This window comes from Rousettus aegyptiacus, unplaced genomic scaffold (assembly GCF_014176215.1).
Source record: "Rousettus aegyptiacus isolate mRouAeg1 unplaced genomic scaffold, mRouAeg1.p scaffold_m13_p_11, whole genome shotgun sequence".
In the NCBI taxonomy this organism is placed as follows: Eukaryota; Metazoa; Chordata; class Mammalia; order Chiroptera; family Pteropodidae; genus Rousettus; species Rousettus aegyptiacus.
The window spans coordinates 3,344,271-3,367,808 of NW_023416286.1; the positions used below are offsets into that span (position 1 = coordinate 3,344,271).

General features: G+C 53.0%; 1 protein-coding gene across 2 annotated transcripts in view; it reads right to left on the reverse strand.

Annotated features, from left to right (window-relative positions):
• Positions 1-1,105: 1,105 nt before the first annotated feature.
• The window catches only part of KATNAL1 (katanin catalytic subunit A1 like 1), a 47,921-nt gene continuing 25,488 nt past the window's right edge, over positions 1,106-23,538 (reverse strand). For both annotated transcript variants that reach the window (XM_016151881.2, XM_036228407.1), the window contains exons 4-11: positions 21,732-21,900; positions 12,366-12,493; positions 11,873-11,978; positions 9,036-9,194; positions 8,277-8,403; positions 6,058-6,192; positions 2,930-3,056; positions 1,106-2,076 (exon numbers count right to left, since the gene is read on the reverse strand). In XM_016151881.2, the coding sequence (XP_016007367.2) occupies positions 1,878-2,076; positions 2,930-3,056; positions 6,058-6,192; positions 8,277-8,403; positions 9,036-9,194; positions 11,873-11,978; positions 12,366-12,493; positions 21,732-21,900 (1,150 nt within the window). In that variant the 3' untranslated portion in view covers positions 1,106-1,877. The remainder of the gene's footprint in view (positions 2,077-2,929; positions 3,057-6,057; positions 6,193-8,276; positions 8,404-9,035; positions 9,195-11,872; positions 11,979-12,365; positions 12,494-21,731; positions 21,901-23,538) is intronic.

Genomic DNA, 23,538 nt, shown 5'->3' on the forward strand with positions numbered 1-23,538 from the left:
ACAACAGAGGAGGAGGAGAAAATACGGATTACAGCCTGGCGGGGTCCAAGAAAACACGTGTGTTCGATAAGCTTAAGGAACAGGCTGTCGTCATCAGGAGTAAAATATAAGACAGCAAGGGCCAAAGGGATGTTCCTTTATGCACAAATGTGTAAGGCCACAGAAAAAAGGAATACTGCAGTCAAGACCTTTACGTAATAGAATTATCAGTATCTAGTCCAGGGAAATCAAGAAGGGAATCCAAAAAGTGATGTCCTAAAAAGAATTTAAATGGGCTTCAGAAGGAGGGAAGGAAGAGGAAATTTGGGGAGTTTCATTAAAAATTAAATCAGCTTTCTGTTCTGCTGCTATAAATGTGCTTGCTTTCTGCAAAAGTGCTTGCTGCGTGCAAGAGCTCCCTTGCACTCTGCTCGATCCACGAATATAACTGTTTGTGCCCCGGGCAGCACCCGTCTCTTGTAGCACTTTGTACCCTGGCAGCTCCCACTTCCCGTAACAATCTGTAACACCTTGTACCCACCATAACCCACTGCAACTCCTGCCCTTCTGCCAGTGTTACTACTTGCAATCACAGCAACTCCCTCCACTTGTAATAATCTAAGTTTGAATCAACCAATCAGCTTGTGTAGAAACTCTGAATATGAGGAATGTTGCCACTGAGCACACCACCCAGATCCTCAGAGCACTAGCTCCTCTGGAACCATGCCTAATAGAGTTGAGTTCTCCTCCTCTCCGAGTTACTGCTTGGTTTTTCACTGGACTGGTTTTGGGATTTTTCCACAACAAAGTGATTAGACACAGGCCATCTACTCTTCCGGCCTCTTCCTGTTGACTTATTTCTACCAGACTGAACGAGTCTGGCAGATTTCTACCCTGATCTTACTATGTGTGCGTGTTCTCAACCTAGACAGAGAATAATTCAAAATTGTCAAATGAACGTCGTTCATTAAGGATAATAGTATTTTGTTAAACAAGCTATCTGGAAAACTATAAAATTTTGTTTTGTTTGTTTTGCATTAGCCACAGGAGTGGACTTGTTTAGAATATAAAAGTACTATTTAGAATGTGAAAATCAAATTCAGCAAAAATCAAACAATGTTGGAGCTGAAAAAAACGAAGGGTTTATGTGTTTGACCATATTAAAAGAAAAGTGAAAACAAACTTAAAAGTCTGGAATGAAGACATGCGTCTTTATGCAGTCATAATGTTCTTCCTCCGCTCCCTTTCAATAAGAAATGTGAGAACTCCAGGCAAAAAATTCTAAAGGCCAGAGAAACAACCTGGCAAACTGAGGCTGCTTTCTCCTCCAAGCTCAGTAAATGACGTAGCAGCTGGCAGAAGGGGGAGGGTGGGGGCGGCAGGCGCTCCAACCAGGACACAGTCTGACGGTGACAGCCGGGTTCCAGAGGCTTACCTCACATGTGCACGGTTTCACGCAAAACTACTCTTGCTAATGACAAATCATGAATCTGACACAAACTCGGCTTTGACGTTTAAAGTCGACATGTGCAAGGTCCCTCGTGTTCAGAGCAAAGACTAGAAAAACACAGAGACAACAATGCAGTGAGAGCCGTCCTCTGATCCTTCGTGAGCGAGCTCCCGCCAGCATCGTGACCGGGCCTTGCGCCCTGACCCCGGTGTGGGTGCGCGGCGGCAGTGCACCCGTAGTTGGCCGGGCACGTGGCCGGGCGACAGGCCCGCTGGGCTCTCTGTCAGCTTCTCTTATTTTTCGACTACATTTATACTCTGCTTTTAGATGGCTTTCTCATAAGTGAAAATCCAATGAAAAGTTCCAAACCTGTTTTTTTTTTTTTTAACTGCAGGAATTTCTTCACATTTTATAAACGAAAATATCAGAAATGAAAGAGCCGACAAATTCAAGCAGACCCGAACTCAACCATCCACTTCTCATACTTCTCCAGGTCCGCGGCGGAGACAGACTTGGCGATTTTCTTCAGGGCCAGCTCGAAGTCGCCGCTGGTCACCGGCATCTGCAGCTCCTCCCTGGACAGCGCGCGGATCTCCTCGGGGCTCAGGCCGCTGATGCGTCGTCGCATGGCCATCAAGGCCGCGTCCCTGGAAGGCACCAGAGCGGGTGAATGCCCACCCTGCACATGGCCTCGACACGTCCAGTGTAACGAGGCCGCGGACAAATCTGAAAGGTCACATGACAGGTGTTTACGATGCTGCCTGGAGCATTCTACATAGCCTGGGGGCTCGGGAGAGGCGGAGGACGCACAGGGCTCGGACATGACCGGTACCAGAACTGGACCCCGGAGGTGCAGGCGGGCTCAGAGGGCACTGAACTGTCCCCGCTGGCTCCTCAAAGGCAGCTAGGTTCAAGAAACTGAAGCAGAACTGTGAAGTGTGAATTGTACACGTGGCGGTGAACACACGGGTAAATGTTAAGGTAATTCACAACTCGGCCCGGTTCACCACGGTCACTTATGTCAATTTAGGTATACTTAGGAAAGTAGGAACTAAAAGAAAAAAAACCACTGAACAGTGTGAATTATCTAAAAATTAGGATACCATTAAATCAAAATGAAAATTTTAATATACATGTATCTTTTACAGCTTAAACTGGTCAATTCTGTTCATTTGCATATAGTAAAATAATCCAGCCTAAACTACAGTTATTATTTGATGTTGATGCGGCTGGGCCCTAATTTAGGGCCAAATTAACCTCAAGTTGCCACAGTCATTACTTGCAAGCTACGCACAACGATTTCTTGGAGAAGGTGACCATCTTGCTAGGTAACTATTCATCTAAGTGACCAGGGAAGTTATGTACGAAAAAGCAAGACAAATGGGAAGTCACGTCACAGAAACGGGCAGCCACGGCCACGCCAGGGGCTGACGGCCTCGCCGCCCCTCGGGCCCGTCCCGCTCAACGCGGCCGACGCCTCGGGCCGCGGACCCCACGAACCTGCACACGTTGGTTATGTCGGCGCCGGAGTAGCCCTCGATCTTCGCCGCGATGTGCGCCAGCTGAATGTCAGGGTCCAGCTCGACCTCGCGGAGGCTGATCCGTAGGAGCTCGGCCCTGCCTTCTGCTGTTGGGAGATGTCGTGCTGTCGTTAGATGTTTTCCTTTACACATCGGCCGATGAGAAATCACATGTGAGCATTCAGGAGAAGAGACTACTGCACACAAGAGTCTAAACTGTGAGTCTCTGGCGTCACCAAGTCACTGTGTGACTCAGGGAGCCGTTTAACCCCCCACGTGCCCTGGCTGCGGCAACTGAAAGTGGGAACGAACTCGGAGATCCCTTTGGAGATGGCGAAGATACCTGCTATGAGGACAAAGGGTCTGAGATCCTTAGTATTCAAGCCCCAGAAATGCTTTTAGTGAAAAAAGAAAAAAAAACAAACAACCCCCCCCCCCGCCCAAAAAAAAAACGGCCTCGGTTTTACACAGCCGGACTGCACGGAGTGTAACTCCCATGAGCCACTCTGCCCACCTCTCACAGGATAGCGGGAAAGAATCCCACAACTCGCTCAGTAGTTTTCTTTAACACCCAGTTTCCTTTCTGTAAATCATCGATTGGCACCAAATGCTCATTAACGTGTATTTCACTTGGAAAGCCAGCCACAGACGTGGGTGGCTCAGTGGGACTACAGCTTAGGCCAACCAAGAATTTTCAAAAAAAAAACACTGAGATAATCTATAATGAGTCCGGCTACGGCCTTCTACTACTTGCTGATATGCAAAAGAAAATTTGATTTCCTTCAACTTTCATTTTGAAATTTTTAAAATCTACAGGTAAAAAAATAAAATCAGTGAGCACTCGTTTACCTTTCGTGTGGATTCGCTGGCGGCCAACATTCTGCCACGCCCACGGCCTTCGGCTCTCCTCTCCCCCGCCTTTTACCTGAAAGCCAGCTGCGGGCCGCACTACGCTCCCCCCTGAATTCTTCAGCACGCACCTCCCGAGAACACGGGCACAATCCAGATTCAACGTCCCCATCTGTCCCGGGCCTTCATCTCTCTCTTAAGACCCATCACACGGCTGCACTTAGTCAGCATAACTCCTGTTCTTCTTTAATCTAAAACAGTTCCCAGTGGGTTTTTTTTTTTTTCTGTCTCTTAGACACTGACAATTCCCCTCAAATGCTCCTAGAGGTTCAGTGCATTCCAATGAAGATCCCGACAGGTCTGTCTGGAACCGGACAGGCAGATGCTAAAATGTTTATGGAAACAGAACCAAGAACTGCCGAGGCGCGGGCAGGACATCAGCAGGGTGGGCGGACCTGCGCCGTCAGGTTTTGAGACGGAGCAGGAAGATGCACGTCAGTGTGACACTCTGGCAGGGACAGACAAGCGCGTCAGTAACCCAGAGCGGCGCACTCGGATTTGCCGCGCGGTGGCCCGGGGGGCGGGGGAGGCGTGTCTTCTCAATAAGTGATGCCAGAGGGGCTGACCAGCCCCGGGGCCAAAGCGAGCGGGGTCCTGCCTCGTGCCATACACGAAAACCAGAGCCAGATACAGCGCCAACTGACACATGAGCTGCAAATATACATTTTAAGAAAATAAAACAGGAAAATATCTTAATGACCCCAGAGAAGTAGTCTTTATATAGTCAAAATATCAACTACAAAGAAGAAGACTGACGAGCTGACCACAGTAAAGCTAGGAATTCCTATTTTTCATATTTATCGAAAAATAGTATAAATATAGTGAAAACACACATGCAACAGTTCGAGAAGATGTTTGCGACAGATTCAAGGAACAAGATTTACATCCAGAACATTCACGAGACTCCTATGAAGCAATAAAGAAAAATCACGACCTTATAGAAAAACGGGCAAAAGACGTGAACAAATACATCGCACCATCCCTATGGCCAATAAAGGAAAGGACGTCCTAATAATGAAGGAGATGCAAATCCAACCACAGAAATTTATACCGAGACCCGGGCGTGAGCTGCAAAGTCTGCCGCGACCAGGTGCTGGGGACGTGGGACAGCAGGGGCAGCCGCGCGGCGCTGGCGGGAGGGACGAGGGGCCGGCCGGACGTGCGACCTGGGGTCCCAGCACCGCGCCAGGACCGGTGCCCCTCACGAAGGGCGATGGGAGCCTGCGGCGCGGCCCCACGCTGCGCCCCCAGCCCGGCCTCCAGCGCCCGGAACGCGGCTGTGTCTGGGGACGGCGCCCTGAGCAGGTGGCGAAGGGACCGTGCGGCTGTACGAGTGGCCCCCGTCCAACATGCCTGGCCTCAGACACAGACTCGCACAGGAGGAGCCCGCGCGAGGGCGCGGGGAGCAGGCGGCCGTGCGGCCACGGACAGGCTGCTAACAAGAAGGGCCTGCCAGCACCGCGGCCCGCACTGCGGCCCCGGGGGCCGAGGGGGCCAGGCGCCTGTCGTGTGAGGCCCCGGCCTGCGGCCCGGGCCACGGCGGCACCGCCGCAGAGGCAGGACCGACCAGCACGGGCCTCGGGAGCGCGCCGGGCAGAGGGGCCGGGCGCGGACGCGCACACGCCGGTGCGATGCCGCGCACGCGGGCGCCTCGGGCATCGCCACCAGGTGGCAAGATCGCGAGGAGGACGCGGCTTCGCGGGCTGCGCGGTGGAAAGCGGGCGCGGAAAGGCGGCCTGAGGGGACGGCTGGCGGCACGGGGAAGCGCCCCATGCCACAGGCAGGTGCTGGTACAACAGGAGCCGCCATCTGCCACCGCGCATCAGATTCCACGCTCGAGACCTGTGCGCTTCATGGCGTGTAAATTTTATCTCAATACAGAAAGAAAAGTTACTTGTAAAAATTTCAACGTTCGTCAACACGATGAAATTATCTTTCCAAGCAGCATATTTTTAAAAAGATCTCGGGAGAACTTCGTTTTAATCACTTCGGGTGTAAAAGCGAGAACTCAGCTGCCTGCCAGGGTGATCGACATGCACTCCGCTCTGAACTAAGGCTCCACTGAGCGCTGGCCGCCGGGCCACCACGAGTCGCTCTGTGACGCACCGACCTCCCAACGGAGTAAGGACTTAGAGGGACTTGAAAATGTAACAGAAAGCAAAAGAAAGGGCGAAACACAGCGGGAGGAGCGCGCCGTACCTGTTGGGAGAGGGATGTAAATCCTTTTCTCTAGTCGCCTGCGCAGGGCTTCGTCGATGTCCCACGGGAAGTTGGTGGCGGCCAGCACCATGACCATTTTGGAAGGGTCGTCGCTCTCTAACGCGCCTCCAACTCCTGCGCACAGCAAGGGGGAGAGAGCGTTTTCGCACAGGCCCAGGTTCTTCCGTCCACGCGACAGTGCTAAGCGTCGGCCACGGCCAGGAGGTGGCTCCGCAGGAACTGCCGCCGAGCCCGACCGTCGGCAGGTGACTATGGAACGAGGCGGAGTTCACATGCTCTACTCTATCACTGGACTCTAACCCCGTAAGAAAAACCAGGTTTTTCTGTAAGGAAAATGAGTGTATACTTCCTCTGAAAGGAGAAGGCATAGAGATTACGTTCTTTAGTTTTCTCTAATTTCTTTAAATCATGAAGATCCTCAAAATTTTTTTAGCTGTAAGTCTATTTGATCTCAAGAGAGAACAGAAAGGGGTTCACATTTACTTATTATACTGGCGTGCAATCATAATTTTGAAAAGCAGGTTATACGGTAATAGTCTTTTCCTTCGAACTTCTAAGTGGCTCAAAAAAGAAACAAGAAATTTAAAAACAAACCTAATAATCAGTTACTACTGAAAATACCATTTCTTTGTATACCCATCCAAATACACGTACATAGAGTCTCCTTTTTCAGAATTACAATTTGAGAAGAGAAAACTTAAGGTTACACAGGAACTCTGGAAAATATGCACTGAGGAAAAAAATATCAAAAACTCACAAACTGTACCAGAGTTTCTAGCCTGACAGTGAAGTAGTGGCTTTAAAGCGACCCAGTTCGATAAGGTATTTGCTTAATAGATTATTACTAAACTCCTATTTGCATCATTATCGCCATGAATCAAGCTGTCCAACTAGGAATCAGCAGTCAAAATGCGAAACTCCGTGAAATCCGGCTGATCCGAATCCAGTGATGTTTTCCAAACACGTGATGTGTTTTCCTCTCCATCCCTCCGCGCGAACACGACACGGCCGCCCCTGCCCCTCTCTCTCCGGAAGTTAAAATGGCACATCCTTAGGGGGCGGGCGGGGGGGCCGCAGTAACCCTCTCACGCCTCTCCCTGTGCTGGGCGCTGGACGCGACACCCGCGGTGGGGGGCGGCCACGGCTGTTTTAAAACGACACACTCGGGGCATTATTTAACGCCGTGTTTTCTCGAGTTTGCTTAAACGGCCTCCTCGTGCACCACACAACCACCGGAGTAACGTGTCTCCCAACACGGCTCTGGGCCCGCCGCGCTCTCCCGCCGGGGCTCGCCCAAGCCGCCTCCCGGAGTGACGTCCACGCGTGGGTCCGAGCGGCCTCGGCCAGCCCCGCCGCAGCCCCCGCCGTCCGGGTGGCATCTCCCCTGCTGCGCGCCGGTGCGTGCCCCGGGTCCAGGTCTGGCCCGGAAGCCACGCCGCACCGTCGCCACTTGAGTGCCGGCTGCCCGCCTGGGCGCGCGGCCCGCACACTCTCCGGCCTCGGGACCCCGGCACCGACTCTTAAAAGTCACCGCATTCTGAAGAGTTGGTGCGTGTGCAAGCTCCACAACACTTACCGCCAGAAATTAAAACGGAGAATTTTTTAAAATATCAACTCATTTTAAAGTGATAATAAAAGCCATTATGTTAATACATTAAATACAAATCATAAAAAAAAAAAAAAAAAAAAGGATTTTTTTACGTTTTTGCAAACCTCCTGAACGTCTAACTCAATGGAGAATCGCTGGATTCTCCGTCTGCTTCTGCTCCCCGTTTATTACATCCCACACGACCTCCGGCCTCTGAAAAGCCACTTGTAAGAGAACGGGACTGGATGCAAAGGCAAATAATGTCTGGATATCACTACGAAAACAGGTCAGCCCTGCAGGCCTTCCCTAAGGGTCTGTAGGCAAAACAACAACAAACAAGCAAAAAAGCGAAGGGTCTCAACGCCCCCTGGGACCGCCTCTGGAACCTCCGCTCCCAACAGAAATCCCTCGAAGGCCACGGCAGCCCTCTTCCCTGTGACCTCTGAACCTGACTCTTAACACACAGACGCACGAGCAAATTAAAAATGGATGAACAAAGACGCTCTGACGGCCTTCGAGGCCGTTCACGGAGAACGTTCTAGGCACGAAACTCCAGAAAAGGCCCGGAGGACACATAACAGGTCTGAGGCGGCGATCGGACGGCGATTACCATCCATCTGGATGAGCAGCTCGGACTTGACTCTGCGGCTGGCCTCGTGCTCGTCAGAGGTGCCCCGGCGGCTGCAGATGGAGTCGATCTCGTCGATGAAGATCGTGGTGGGGGCGTAGAACCTAGCCTTCGCGGAAACGTCGGAAAGAAACCATTCAGTGATCTGAATTTTCAGAAATGCCATTTCTCGAACCACGGTAAAGAAGAGCAGATGTTTCTCGGTGCTTTAATGTCACATTTGGTCACTGACTGAGGTTAAATCAATCATCCACATCCAAAAAGGAAAGTTCCAGAAACACAAGATAGGTTATAAGATTGGCAACGGACACATGGGGTTCACGGCACTATTCTTCTACTTTTGTGCTGGAAAATGTCCGTGATACAAGACATCTTTTTAAAGTTAAATCACCAAGCTCCGTCCTCGAATACGCACTCATCAGTAACCGCTGCCGCCCCTCTAGGAAAAGGGGCACACTGCAGGGGCAGATCGCCTTCTAACGGCTCTTTCAGAGACGTATTAAAAGGGACTTCCGCTCGCCCTGCCCACTGGGCCCGGGGACACCTCAAAGCCTCCCCGCCCTCCGGACAGGGTGCCAGGGGGCCCCGCTTCACCTCAGCAAGGAAGGGAGCCGAGGGCACATCACGCCCACACCCCCCCCCCACGCCGATCAGTGTCACAATTAAACCCCGGCCAGCCACCGGCCCCGCGTGGACGGCCCGGACCACAGCAACGTGGCTGCCTGCGCCAGCGCCACTCACCATTTCGAACAGCAGACGGACTAACTTCTCAGACTCTCCTCTGTACTTGGACGTCAGCGTGGACGAGGACACATTGAAGAAGGTCGTGCCGCACTCGGTGGCGACAGCTTTAGCGAGCATGGTCTTCCCAGTGCCGGGGGGTCCGACCATCAGCACGCCCTGAGGGCACAGGAGAGTTAGTTCAGCAAGTGGCTTATCGGGTTAAAACGCTTTCTCATAAAATGCTGTAGAAGGAAAATGTCCCAGCAGAAGATAAACTCAATCGTTTCAAGAAAATCGTGGTGAATTTGGCACGAGTCTCATTTTATAGACAGAAAAACGTGAAGAGTGAAGTCACAGAATGTCACAAATCAGAGGCGCGCGGACGTGGGCTGACAAGGGCCTGGACAACACGGAGCCTCCTGATGCGTCTGGACAGAAGCTGCCCACTTTCCCGAAAACTGGCAAGAGATGAACACGCAGTTTTGAGTTTCACTTCGGAGAGACCGCTCTGTGCAAACGAAATGGAAATAAAGCAAACCTGTCTTCCACAACAACTTACGACACAGCTTTTACAAAAACAAAGAGCCATTTCTTAGTTAATAAGGTAACTAAAACCTAGTGAGGATTCAGACAGAATCGAGTTAGCTAGCATTTCGCCAGCCAGAGAGTTAATCGTGTACCCAAACGAGCGCTACTGGTGAAAGCGCCACTAAACGCGACACGGACTGGAAACCGGATCTGAGTTACTTCTCACTTCTGAGAATAGACAAACAGAAAAGCATTCTATGATGCTTTCTTCCTCTGTAAAACTCCACGGCAGCTTCGCCCGCAGCTGTCCGCCCTCTGCCTGAGCTGCAGCCCCAGGTTCCAGCCGCCTCTGAGCGTTTACCCGACGCCTCGTCTGTCGGAAGCGGCCCGTTTGGCTTCCCAGCGCCGGTCCACTGCGCCCCGTGTCACACGCAACGCGCTGCCCCTCCCCCCCCCCCCCGCTCCCAATCCTTGGACTGTCCCGAGTGACAGGAGCATCTCCGCCTCCCTGAAATTTTATGGAGAATTTTATGCGGTGGCCCCCTAAGAGATGACTCTGCATGGGGTGGCAGCTGGCCCTGCTAGAAAAACCAGCCGTGTGACCGGAGGGCTGGGGCTCGGAGCCCTGTGCCATCGGCCCGGGGCACGGGGATGGGAGCTGAGGCTCATGGGCCACACCGCTCAGCCGTGGCCGTAATGAACGCCACTCAAAGCCGGACACCGACGCTCGCGAGCCTCCCTGCTGGCCACACTCTAGGTTCTGTCACACGTCCGCATGCCAGGAGGATGACGTGCCCTGACCTTGCCGGGAGGGGACTCGGGCCAGGCACCCCGCCCCGCCGGGAGGGGACACACGCAGGCCTCACCGTCAGCACCCCATCTTACCCCGAGCATTTCTCCCTTGGGCCGGCTCTGAGGTGTCTCCTCTGCTATAATAAACTGTAATCTTAACTATGATACTTTCCTACGTTCTGTGAGTCATTCTAGGGAATTACTGAAGTAGACGGGGGTGGTAAGAAAGCCCAAATTTATAGTCAGTTGGTCAAAAGTGAGGGTGACCTCAGGACCCACAAGTTTGCAGCTGGCATCTGAAACATGGGCAGTCTGGTGGGAAACAGCCCTTGACCCGTGAAGTCTGGCCCGATCTGGGGCGGCTGCCACCCCTCAGGTAGGCCTGGAACCCAGAGTCAGAAATCCTAGCAGTCACGATGTTACCACTTACAGCCGCTAAAAGCCTCTCACAAACCCGCCCGCCTTCTCCAGTCAGATAACAAAGGCCTTAACCATGGCAACAGCCTCCATCAGACTCACCATCCAGGCCCGCCCCTCCGGCCCACGGCCCACAGCCCAGGGCCCACATCCCACATCCCACAGCCCATGGCTCGCCCTCCACTCCCCTCAGCCCACCTTGCCACATCTGCACACCGCCTGCCGCTGACACCTGCTGGGCACGTCACCAACAGGAGCCCGGGAGCCACACCTACCACGCCAGCTGCTTTAAAGCTCCTCCAAATACCGGCTTTAAGACCTCAGTCTCTCTTTTCAACACTGTTTTAGAAGCTAAAATAAAGGGAGAATGTACGGCACACGACGTGGTCCCAGAATTAGGTAAATCTGTAACTGTCCACAGAGGTTTTTAAGGCATGAGAGGCACCCAAAATGCCAGGTGCCCCCAGCCGTTCGCGGCCACAGACAGGAGTCGGTCCCAAGAGGAGAGACAGCCCCCAGCGAGGCCAGGGGGGCCAAGTCGGGTGAGCTTTCCGCGCCGTCTCCCAGCCAGAGGAAAGGCAGAGCCCAGAGCGGCTGCCCAGAGTCCCACAGCACGTAACAGGGAAACACCGCACTCGGGGCAGCTGGGCTGGGCAGGCGCGGACGCAGGGAGCTGGAATCGCACGTTCCAGTGGGTCTGAGAATCACACCCAGTCCAGGTGAAGTGACCGAAACGGTGAATTAGCGAGAAGCACGCCCACTTTCAGAAATGTATTTATTTGGTTAAACACCTATTCTATAAGACTATGTGCCAGTAAAAGTTAACTTGCTTGTTAACATATTTACAGAAACAGACACCTAGGAAACTCCTAAAACCGCTCTCTGGGCCAGTGACCCTGAAGGAAGTGACTTAACATAAGGCTACGGTCCAGCCCTCCGAGCCCCTCCGTGCCGGGCGGAGGCCGCACGGCCCAACCACGAGTTCAAACCCGCACACGTGGGGTCTAGCAAACCTCCCCGACCCTCGCGGACGTGCGCGCAGGACGGCAGTGCGAAGCTGCCCTTCGTTACAACGCGGGCAGCGACTCTGCCCCCGAGTGGGTCCAGCGAGCACTCACCTTCCACGGCCTCCGAATCCCTTTGAAGAAGTCGGGCATCCACATCGGGAGGACCACCGCTTCCCTCAGCAGCTTCTTCGCCTCCTCCAGGTCCGCGATGTCGTCCCTGCGCGAGACCAGCACAGTTCCGCGCTCATTCAGGGACATCTGTGACCCAGGGCCAACACTAACCCTTTCAAGTGTCTTACTTATGAAATTATTCTCATTAAGTTAAGAACACTGTTTAATTCTTATCGCATAAAATGTGATCAGTTGATCGGATAACACTGCAGTTATTAATTAGGACGTGTCATTCAATTAGCGGCCTCTGCCAGTCACACCGACACCAAATGAACGTCCAGAGGTCTCGGTTCCGAGCTGCCGATCCACACCCTCGTGTCACTGATGGAGTCACGAACAGAAGACGCGTGGGTGGCGAGCGAGGACGCGTCCCGAGCTGGCGGCCCGGCCTGCTCTCCCCGCCGCCTCCGTGCGCCAGCCCGCAGACACTGACCAGTGAATGCCAGGGTTCCTGGACACGATGTCTCTCTCGAGGGCCTCCACCAAGTCCTTGTCGTACCCGGCGCCGTCGAATTTGGGGATTTCACCCTCGCTGGCACCATCTTGCCCATTCTTCCTTCCCTGGGGACAGACGTAAAAGCGGGACCGGTTGATAACGACACAATTCTCAGTGATATCTTTAAGCTGTAAAAATACTTACTGCAACCATTTTAAAAAAATAATTTTTCATTATTTTAAGACAGAGTTTTCTGATTACCCAAATGCCGCCCTCCCTTATTTAGTTCATCAGAAACAGATGGACGGGCCAACGTCACTATACGCACACGTCTTCAAATTTACGATCTGGCGGGGAGAGCCGCAGACAAGGCCGAAATGGCCGTTGCAAAACGCCCCTGGACTTCCAGGAGCAGGGACTGCCACCAGAGGGTATCTAGAATAGAGATGCGAAGGACGGACGTAGATTCATCTACAGAGAACCGCCCCCCACGTAAGAAACCTCACACGAATTTCCTCATTTCACACTCGCACTGGCCCTACGAGGAAGTCGTTAGGATTGCTTTTACGGGTAAGGAGCTGGGACTCCGAAAAGCTGAGCAGCTTACTCAAGTTCACGACAATGTCAGAGCATAGGTTTTACCACGCCCCGGCCTGGGCATCGGACCGTCCCATGCCCGGCTGAGTCGCTTAACGCTTAAGAGCAGGTCGTGCATGGCCGGACGCTGCCTCCGAGAGAGAGGCTGCGGACGAGGGAGCCCGGGACCCTGGCCCGCGTCTTACAGAGCCCTCTCCCCGCCACTGGCGGCAGGTAACCCCCAGGGTTCGGCTTCGCCTAGTCAGGGCCTTGGGCCACGTCATAATGTCACTGTAATGACGAAGGCAGGGGCCCTTCCCAAAAAGTATCATTAAGACCATTAAAGCAATACCCCTTTCCCCGAATTCTTTACCTAATAACACAGCGGCTTTTAAAGAATTATGTGCTACAGTTTCTAAAGGGTTCTGCCAAGATTCACTCGGCTCCGAAGAGCTTGAAATGAAACACGCTCCAGTGCCAGAGGCAGTTCAGCCGCTGGAGCGGCTTCAGCAGACACAGCCGCGCGCGCACCTGCCCACGGCGCTGGGCCCGCGGCTGCCGTCTAATGCAGAAATAAAAGGGGAACATGGTCCCAAAATGAGTCTGTTTCCTACGATTAAACCTGGAGAGCAAGGCCAGGAAGAACATCTCCTACCACACGGCATCGGAGACGGGCCCAGGGCTGGTCCTAAGCGCCCAGAGGGGCCTAACTGACTCCCTTTCGGCAAATGCTCTAAGTTTTTAAGCCTTTGGGAAAATGACCGAGCAGTATTTTGGTAACTTGATCAAAAAATGAGTGATTTACTGTTTCTGGGTAGCAAGGCGATAGTATTACACCCAATTTGCAGAAAGAGTCCTGTATTTCTGATGACAGATACCAATACCGACACTGTTAAAAGGAATCCCTTCTGGCATTCCCACACAACACACGGCAACGAATCTAAAATAACCTCAGCCTAGACTCACGTTTCATATGACACGCAGGCCAAGGCCACGAAGCCACACTCAAACGCTCCGCCGGGAACACGCTCGTCAGCATGTTAAAACCCCTCCAGAAATGAATCGACTCCCGACTGCAGCAGGGATTGCTATAGCTCACCCTGGCACTGCACACGACTCACGGAAGGACCGGTACCACGAAACGCACGCGGGCGGCCATGCTGGCCTGGCACTTCCCGGGCAGTCACGGGACTCCCAGGACTGTGAGAACCAGTATGTGCGCACCTGTGTCCGGCCCAGTCTGCTGAGCATCGGTGTTCCATCAGCGCGTGAGAACACATGACCTGCCCTCACTGAGCATCCGGGCTAGAGCGGGAAACGAGAAACTCGCCAACTCAGACACACGTAGTCATGAACGGTGGCGTGCCATGAGGACCGCGGCGGTCAGGGTGACGGAAAGGTACTGGGCTGGAGGAACAGGCTGGAGAGCCGGCAGCGCCAGCCCACCCGGGCCCTGCAGGCCGGGGGGGGGGGGGGGGGGGGCGGGGCGCTGGGCTCTACTTGGGTTCAGGGAACGACAGAATGGGACACGCTTTCACACGACCCTCTGGCCACGGAGTGGACAGGCAGTGCAGGCAGGAGTCCAAGCAGAGACACAAGCCGGTCTGTGCTCTAGGTCCGGGCTCTGCAACCACAGGAGAGGAAACCTGAGGACATGCCAGTCGGCTGACGGGCCCCAGAAGCCGACGTCCCTCAGGGGTAGATGCGTAAACATGCATTAAGTGCTCCAAGAGGATTCAAGGAACTTCTAATCAAAGTGGTGCCGCTGTTTAAAAAACGAATTTAGGAAAACCAAAAATAAACAATTTGCTTATACTGGGAAACCAAGAAAATGGGTGGCGATCATCTCCATAACCAACGCCAGGTAAACTGGTCGACAGGCTGGAACCAGCATGTCCGACACACCTGACTCCAGCTGCCGTTAGCCAGCCGGGTCACCACAAGGGCGAAAAGAAACTTGCTTCCAGCAATGAAGCTAAGCTCACCCAAGGTACTGTTAGCTGCACAGCTTATCCTAACGAGACTAGCTGCAAGGTCGCTGAGACCTCGGAATCCTTGCTTAGGCTTTCACATTAATGGGCGATGTCGGCCTTCAGCAAGAATGTAATACAGAGCGTGAAGGTTGATGTACTTTCCTTTCTCATTAAAGCAAAATATTTTAGCTTCTTTTTACTAACATCTAAATCACCCATATCAAGAAAGGTTTGTTAATGATGTTTTATTAGTATTGGCTAATCGTTCTATTTGAGAAAAATGAGGCTTCAGTTAGTGACTTATCCAATGTCATAGAGTCAATTAATGACACAGCTTGGCTGATAAATGCAAATAAAGGTTTTTGCATTTTATCATGTGCTTCTCCACTGGCAGATGAAGCAAAATGTAGCCAGTTATTAGCTCTAGGTCCAGCATTTCAAGGGAAATACTGACATGTGAATTACACCCAGACAAGGACGACCGGGATGATAAAGGCTTCAAGGCCATGTCACATGCAGGACGACCGAGGCCACCAGGGACATTCGGGTTGAAGAAGAAAATGTTAATGGAGCAACGCCACCAACTGACCTATTTACCTCCATTTATGCTATAGTCTTCAGAGAAAAGAACCAGGATCACATAGACTGACAGAGGAGGTAGATTTCAGGTCAACAAAAGACAGACCTTTCCAACAGAGTTTTCCGTCCATCAAGGGACTTGTGCATCGTTAGGTAGTGGCTCCCCGGCAGCCGCTTCCAAGCTAATGAGTAACAAACCACTGGCCTCGGCCACAGGGCGAGTCAGCGGCGTCACCGCCGACCCCGCGGCTCCTTCTGCAAAGTCACGGCCCCCCGCTTGCCCGCTTACTCGACCGTTTCCTGAGTTCAACAGCCCCACGCATGTGCAAAATGTCTTAGAAGTCTCGTGTCTCACTTAAATATTTAAATAAAAATTTAAAGTACTTTTTAAAAAGCCGTCTGCATTCTGCACCGCGTCTGTGATGGTCCCCACGGCCCCGCCGCCTCCCGGCCGGCACTCGTGGGCCGCTCACTCTGTGCCCGGCGCTGTTCTCGGCGCCTGCCACGGCCCCCGCAGAGGTGCTGCGAGGCAGGTGCGGCTCCCGTGTCTATCGCACAGAGAAGACGGAGACATGGAGAGGCCACGCGCACTGCCCGAGGCCAGGCCGTCTGGCCCTGGCGCTCCTCCACCGCACACCCCGCCGCACGCCTGAGCCGCCCTCCCCGGCCCCCATGCGAGAGGCGCGCCATGGAGAGCCAGATCCGACGAGGCCTCCGAGCCGCACCCCCCTCGGGGACTTGATCCCCTGACCACGAAACTCAGTGGACGACCCGGGCGGCTGGCCCCCGCCGGCTGTTGGCGTGTATGCCACAGTGAGCCCGCACCCTTCTGAACTCACCCACACACATGCTCCTCAGCGGCCTGTACCAACACCTCGCACCGGACACCGTGCCAGGGGCTGGGGATGGCTGTAAACCAGACAGACAAACAGGCCTACGCATTCGCGTCCGGACACACAACACACGAACGAGTAAACAGCCAGGGGCAGAACGGCGAGTGACGGCCAGGACCTAACGCAATGACGTAAAAAACAACAAAAAAAAGGAAAAGCAAAACCAATACTATAAATGAGCTGCCACCAGAGGAGAAAAACTTGTAATTTACTATCCAGAGGACGGAACAAGATGTATCTTAAAAACGACTCGCCAATAATATAAATGGCCAATAAGCACGTGAAACAACTTTCACCCTTAGACGTCATCAGGTAAATACACGATCGCGGTGGACAGGCTGGCAAACCACAGTAGGATGTGACCACGCCCACGAGAGCCGGGCAGTCGCGTGCCGGTGGGGTGCGGGGCACCCAGGGCTGGGAACCCGTACGGTCCCCTTACGGAACCATCTGGTGCCGCCCGCTGAGGGTTAACACTGCACCCCACGACCCACGCGTCCCACTCCTGGGCATACGCCCGCTGGAGACGCTCACACACACACCCCACAGGGAACCGTGACATCATCCAGAGCAACAGTACTAATGAGAGTTCCACACTGAAAGCGACCAAATCTGCATTAACGGGGAAAGATTTACCCGTGGCATGAAACTGTATAGCAACGAGAATAAACTTCACACACAGATGGCGGCGCAGAGGAGTCTCACCAAAGTCACGCGGAGCCAAGAAGAGCCAGAAGGAAAGAACGCTCTCCTGTGCCCCGGGTCGGAACAGGCGTGACAGGCTCGTGGATCCGGGATGCGGGCAGCGGTCCCCGGGGGGGAGGCGGCAGGGAGGGGACGGAGCAGCACTGGGGCCGGCGTCTGCGGAGCCAGACGCTCTGTCCGCGCTCCGTGCGACAGCCACGTGGGCTGCGTGGCCGCCGCGGGGCTGGCGTGCGCTGCTCCGCTGAAGCCGACAACTACCGGTTCGCGAGAGCCGGTCGTTACATTGTCAGGAATTCTGCGAGCCAGCTGCGAAACACGGCCATTAATGAAAATCCAATGACACTAACTCAGAATAAACTGTATTAAAAACAAAGGCAACAGAGACTCAAAACGCCCGCCTTCTCACTACTTAACTGTCACCCACGCACGTGGGGTGGCTTCGGCCCGCCGTCACGTGCCAGCAGACCCCACGGCACGGAACGCCGCTGCCCACCGCATTTCGACCGGGACCCGTGACGTCGACGGCAGCCTGGAGCCGGTCGCAGCGGGAGCACTTACGCCGCAGACAAACGCTGCGGACCAGGCTCGACTCACTGTCCTGTGACCTCCCTGACTCGAGTGAGAAGGAAAGCGTTAGCGGGGCAGGTGAAATTCCTGCAGCTGTTAACGGCACAGAAAAGTGAGGCTCTGCTCTTCCACGACCTGAACCCATCTCACTCGCCGAGGTGCCCGAGGGCTTGATGAACCAGGGAGGACCCTACGCGTCTGTGTGACTCCCGTCGCACTCGCGGAGGACAAACGCCTCCACCCGCCCTGCCGGCGCACCCCCATCTGCAGACTGCCCGGCGACGTGTGGCAGCCGGGCACAGCCGCCCAGCGCGGCCGCCGACCGAACGGCGCCGACCGCTGTGTGCCCACGGTCTGGAAATCACGCTTACACCACCTGTGTCAGTCGTGTGTGTGTGTGTGTGTCAGCTGAGCCGTGTGTCAGCCGGTGTGCCTGTGTGTGTCAGTCATGTGTGAGTCAGTCGTGTGTGAGTGTGTGTATGACCCAGGTACGACAGTCTCCGAGGGGAGTGTCAGACCTCCCTGGGCAGGCTTACTCTTGAGAAGGAACATATTCAAAAATGACCATTTACCATGAGCAATTCAATGAAATGAAGTCCCGTAAGAATAATAACATAACTCACTGCACTTTACTCTGCATTCCATTCAAAAGCACATACAGCTTTAATCATAAGATCACAGTAAAGGCACGGCTCATGTCGCTAAGAGGTAATTAACCAGAAAGCCACGGTCTCAGAAAAATACTTGAGAATCAGAGTTGAATGACTCAAATTTGTGTTTGGTAATAATTTTAAAAATTTCTTCTGCTACCTAATCTTTTATTTTTAGACTACTCTTCTTTTTAAATAAAAAATGCATTTGTTATTTCCATGTACATTTCTATACTGAATCTAGGCTTAAATACTATAATAATGATATATCCGATTTTTTCAGGTACATTCAAATAAGACCAAGAAATACAGCTGTTTAGGGTTTATTTATCCATCTGACTCCCTTTCGTCAACAAGAATATAATCGATTTGGGGCGAGGAGTCCCTCTTATTAGTTTGTGTTCCAAGAACCCAGAAGCGTGACTCACACGAAGTACACACGTATTAATACAGGCGTGTTAAGAGGACGGGGTACCAAACTGGCCTGCGGTGGCTCTGTGGACACCACGCGGTGAGACCGTAAGGACAGAAAAAGAGATCATCATACAAAGTGATTCTTACTGAAAAACAGCACCCTTAAGCTTGGACCTGACTTGAAGCCTGTCACCAGTTTGGAAAAACGAAACGATTTAACCACCCTCTGGAAATGAGCTGGTCCTCCTGTAAGAAATGTGTTCGTGATCAGTACGAAAAGACAGCGAGCCTCTGCAAATACGGGGCTGGGGAGCCTGTGATTAAAAGTCGGTCGGGTGTTGGGGTCCAAGTTCAAGGCCGCGTCCCGCCGCCCACTTCGGTCACGACTATGGGGCCTCAAGTCCCTTCACACACAGGACAGAAAAAATGATGCTACGTCACATCTACTTATAGACACTAAATAAGCCAACGTGCACGAAGCTGCCGGACAGGCCTGGTGCAGGGTGAGCGGCTCGAGGAAGGGCGCCGCCTGTCTGTGGCTCCGGCGCGCGGCCCACAGCGCCGACCGCATCCAAGGACGCCGAGACGCGTGGTGGGACGGCTGACTCCTCCCGGCCCCCCTCTGCTGTGCTCATGGTCAGGTGGCTGGAGTACAGCAGCGGCTTTCGGACCTTCCGGCCCCGACACAAAGGAGCAAATTCGTTCCAGATCATGCGCTGGTATAGACAAACACAGTTACAGACCTGAACTGTTACGGAGTCACCCAACTCGCGTCCCCCCGACAATGCTGTCCTTACCATGCGCAGGGCACTCTGGATTTTCTGATCTCTTCCGCGTCATGCTGTGAGCCGCCTGCACCGCACAAACCCGACTGGCAAAGCCGACGGCACCGGGGACTGCAGCGCCCCGAGGACCCTTCCCGTCCTCCTGGCGAGTCGCTGCAGTGGCCGTGGCTCTCTGTCCGTTTCGCCGTGACTGTCTCAAGCCCTGTCACAGCCCTCGGTGAGTTTTAGGGACTCTGATATGCTAACTGCCTACAATGATCTTAATGGAACCAAGTACACCTTTCAAATTCTAATGATGGTTCTGAGAATGTTCTTCAGCTGTGGTCCCTTTGTTTCTGGAGTGACTCGGAAAATCTTTTATCCTCAAACGACTGTAGAGTTTTGCTTAGTTTTTATAATAAAGGGCTTCCTTTCCCGTGACATTCTGAGTACTTAAAGGTCTATGAAAAATAGGTAAGATTTAGAAAATTATTTGGAACTTTTTAATAAAAAACAATTAACAATCTCCAGAAAATTTTATTTGACATTCAAACAAATGCTGCCTGTTTTGTTCTTTAAGAATCACATTTAAAAATCAACGTTTCCTTAATTGTCCTGGGACTCTTCAAATCCAAATCAGATTTTTAATCTAATTTGGTAGGGATACTACATAATGTGAAAAACCTTGAAATAGATAAAAAAAAGATCTGTGAATTCACAGATTTCCCTCCAAGCTCCAGTCCCTACTCTGTGAGCGTGGGCAACTTCCTTAGCTTTCTCTGCCTCAGTTTCTTCATCTATAAAATGGGGATAAGATGCCTCCCTGCTCCGAGGGCCTGTTTGTTGAATGACTGTCTGATCACTCTGCGGGCCTGCAGAGACACACCTGACAGGCCATAACCAGGGCTCTGCTCTCGTGTCACGTGAAAGAAGACGAAGCCTCAAAGTTCCGCGCCCAGTCCCACGAGCTCCCCTAAAAGCATCTCGCGGAGCGGGGGAGGGACTTCATCAGCCCCTGCTGCACACTAAGGTTAGCTGCACGAAAATGAAGAACACAGGAAAAAACAAAGGTGATGCCTAAGGTAGGGTTTTAGGTATCTACTTAGGTGGCTCTTGATAAGGGGGGAGAAACGGTTCAATTCTGTCAACAGGAAAAACGTATTCGTAACTCTCACTACCCAAAAGGCTCTGAGATGAAATCACTCAGTTTTATGGCACAAAGCTTCGACCAACGACAAGAAAAACACCTAATTCGTTGTCAGTGGCCTCACGAAGCAGAGAATCTATCTCGCGACGGGAGCTACTGCGGAAACAAGTTTTACTATCCCGGGGTCAAGCGCTGCGAGGCCTGGGAAGCCGGGCTGCATGGGGTCCTCAGCTGCTGACTGGAATCACACGCGGCAGAAACACCCGAACGTCGGCCCGAAGGGCAAGCACGTGTGACTGGCTACCCTTCCATGCGACTATCAGGGCACAAACGTGATGCCGCACCCCGAGCCCCTGCTGGTAAATAACACTTCTCTGTGGCCAGTCAATACCAGCATCCATTTTATGACATCGTAACGAAAACGGGAAATGTTATCGCGAAAAATTTATCTTTGTCTTCTCATTAAAGTCAGGGTCACGCGACGCGACGGGCCGCCCTGCTCACCCCTCTGTGAGAGCGCCTGCGGCCCATGTTTCTGACGCCCACATGATGAGCAGCGGAGAACTCGCGCCCGGAATTGTGTGTTCACCGGTCCCTTTCCCGGGACGCGTACATGCTGAAGCCGAGCCAGGGAGAACGGCCTCATTAAGGAAGGAAAGCAAATCTTGTCTACTCTAAAATTCAGAGTTAAATCACAGATTTTTTTTTAGCAGTAGTAAATGATAGCCATCATCTTATTCTGTGAATATACAGATCTGCTTCCCCACATCTTTCTCCTACAATTGTGTTTTCATCTATTATCCATTTAGATTCGAAATAATTAACGTGTATGGAAGTTTTAAAATTTCATTGTGACTATTTCTACAGAAGATCCGCTTTACTAAATGTTTGGATGTGTGCGTTTTTTTAATGTGTCTCTGAGTTTGTTGGGATTGCTGCGCAGCCTCGCAGTGCGAAGCCCGCCAGGGTTTCTAGCTCAGACTTTTTAAAGTCTCTTCCGTGTCACCAGCAGGGCACCCTGAAAAGCCCGTGACCGCTCTGCCCCGCGCCGAAAGCCGCGGGCTCCGATGCGTGAGCTGCAAAGAGGCCGCTCACCTTGTCCTCGCGGGCGCGCGCCCTGCACTCCCTGTCCCTGCCGGGCGCCGGCTTCTCGCTCCTGCCCGCGGGGTGTGCTCGGCCGGCGGGGCCCCGGGCTCCGGCCGCCGGCGTCTCTTTCCTCAGAGGTCTCACGTCCCGATTGGGGCGCCGTATCTGCGGTGGGGCTCTGACAAGTGAAAAAAAGGAGAGAAAGAAAAGTTAATCCAAGGGAAAAGTGTTTCCACACTGTCTTAGTCAATAAAACTATTAAGTCAAAATGACCGAAATCTCCCTTTTCCCTTTTGCCAATTTATGGTCAGTGCTTTCCTATAAAACATACCGGTTGATGCGATTATTAAATACATATAAATGACACATACAACAGCAATTACTTTGTCAAAAATAACTATTATTCACCAATAGAGGGCAATACAGACTATTCCCGCCTACCAAGCTTAATGGTGTAAGGGAAAGTCAATTACTTTATTCATTACTGTCTTAAACCATGAGTAACTTAAAAAAAAAAAAAAAAAGGCATTAAAAGCTGAAAGGAAAGGAAATCAAAATATGTCTATTTGCACAGTTTACAACCAAAGTGGTTTCCTCTGCTTGGAAAATGGTTTCCTCTGTATTGGAAAATCCAACACCTCATTCGTCAAATTACAAATGGCAGGACTTAACAAAGAAACCTTAAAAACAAAGCAATTTGAGTATAAAAATATTATTCATGATTTGAGGTTGTCAAAAAATCACAGGATCCTCCGGACTGCGCGGGCCTCCAAATGTGAATTTTAAATTCTGGGAACGGATGGCCGTGGAAGCCACAGACCCACCATGGTGAGCACTCTGCAATACTGATGGGATTCTGGATCGCGGCGCCAGGCGCCGGAAACCGACTGAGGCCGCATGTCGGTGACGCAGAGCGGCGCATTTTGCTCCCCGCGGCGTGAGGCGAGTCTCATCACACTCGCGGCGCTGCGGGCGCACAGACGGCGCCTCCGCGCCTGCCTCCCTGGGTGTCGGGGGCTCCGCCGCCCTCGCGGAGCTGCCTCCTCCGCCCGCCCCCAGCGGCCGCTGCCTGCCCCCCACTCCCCGCCGCTCCTGCCTGTCCTCGCGCCGCCCTCGGCCCCGCGCGTGGACGCCCCCGTCAGCCGCTGCCCAGCTTCGTGCTTTTAAATCGTCCAGCCCAGCATGGAGCTCTCCTCCTCGGGACAGGACGAAGGGGCGCGTGCACACAACTCAGTGAACCCAGAACTCAGGGCGGTGGGTGGGAAGCCAGGGAGCCCGCAAGCTCGCGGCCAAGAAAAGGTAAAACACGGCGAATGTCACACGGGTCCAACGCAGCGCCTGCGGCCTGCTGGAGCCGGCCACTCCGTCAAGCTGCTAAGGACAGGGAGGGCGGGCCCTGGGAGCCCACCCGCTAGGTTCCCACGCACCGACTCCTGGGCCCTCGGAGTTCAGCCACCGGAAGGACCTCGGAGGGGACAAAGGTGAGTGAGCAGCCTAGTGAAGGAATTCCAGAGAAAGCACTAGAAAATGGTAAACTGGCTATAATATTTGGCATTTTCAAATTTAAAGGCATTATCATTATACTATTGGTTGGGTGCATTACTCATCTTTTAAGCATTCTGCCAGTAAAAACGTGATGAGACTGGTAAAGAAAAAAACGGGAACCGCTACGTCGCTGTCCCCGCGAGGGCGGGTTACTTATCCGTATCTGCTCACGCCGGAGCGTCCTTCCTGAACTCGCAGGGCAGGCGCGGCCCCGGCGACGGGAGGGCGGCCCTTCCACACAGAACGCGCGCCACGGTCACCCTGTCGGCAG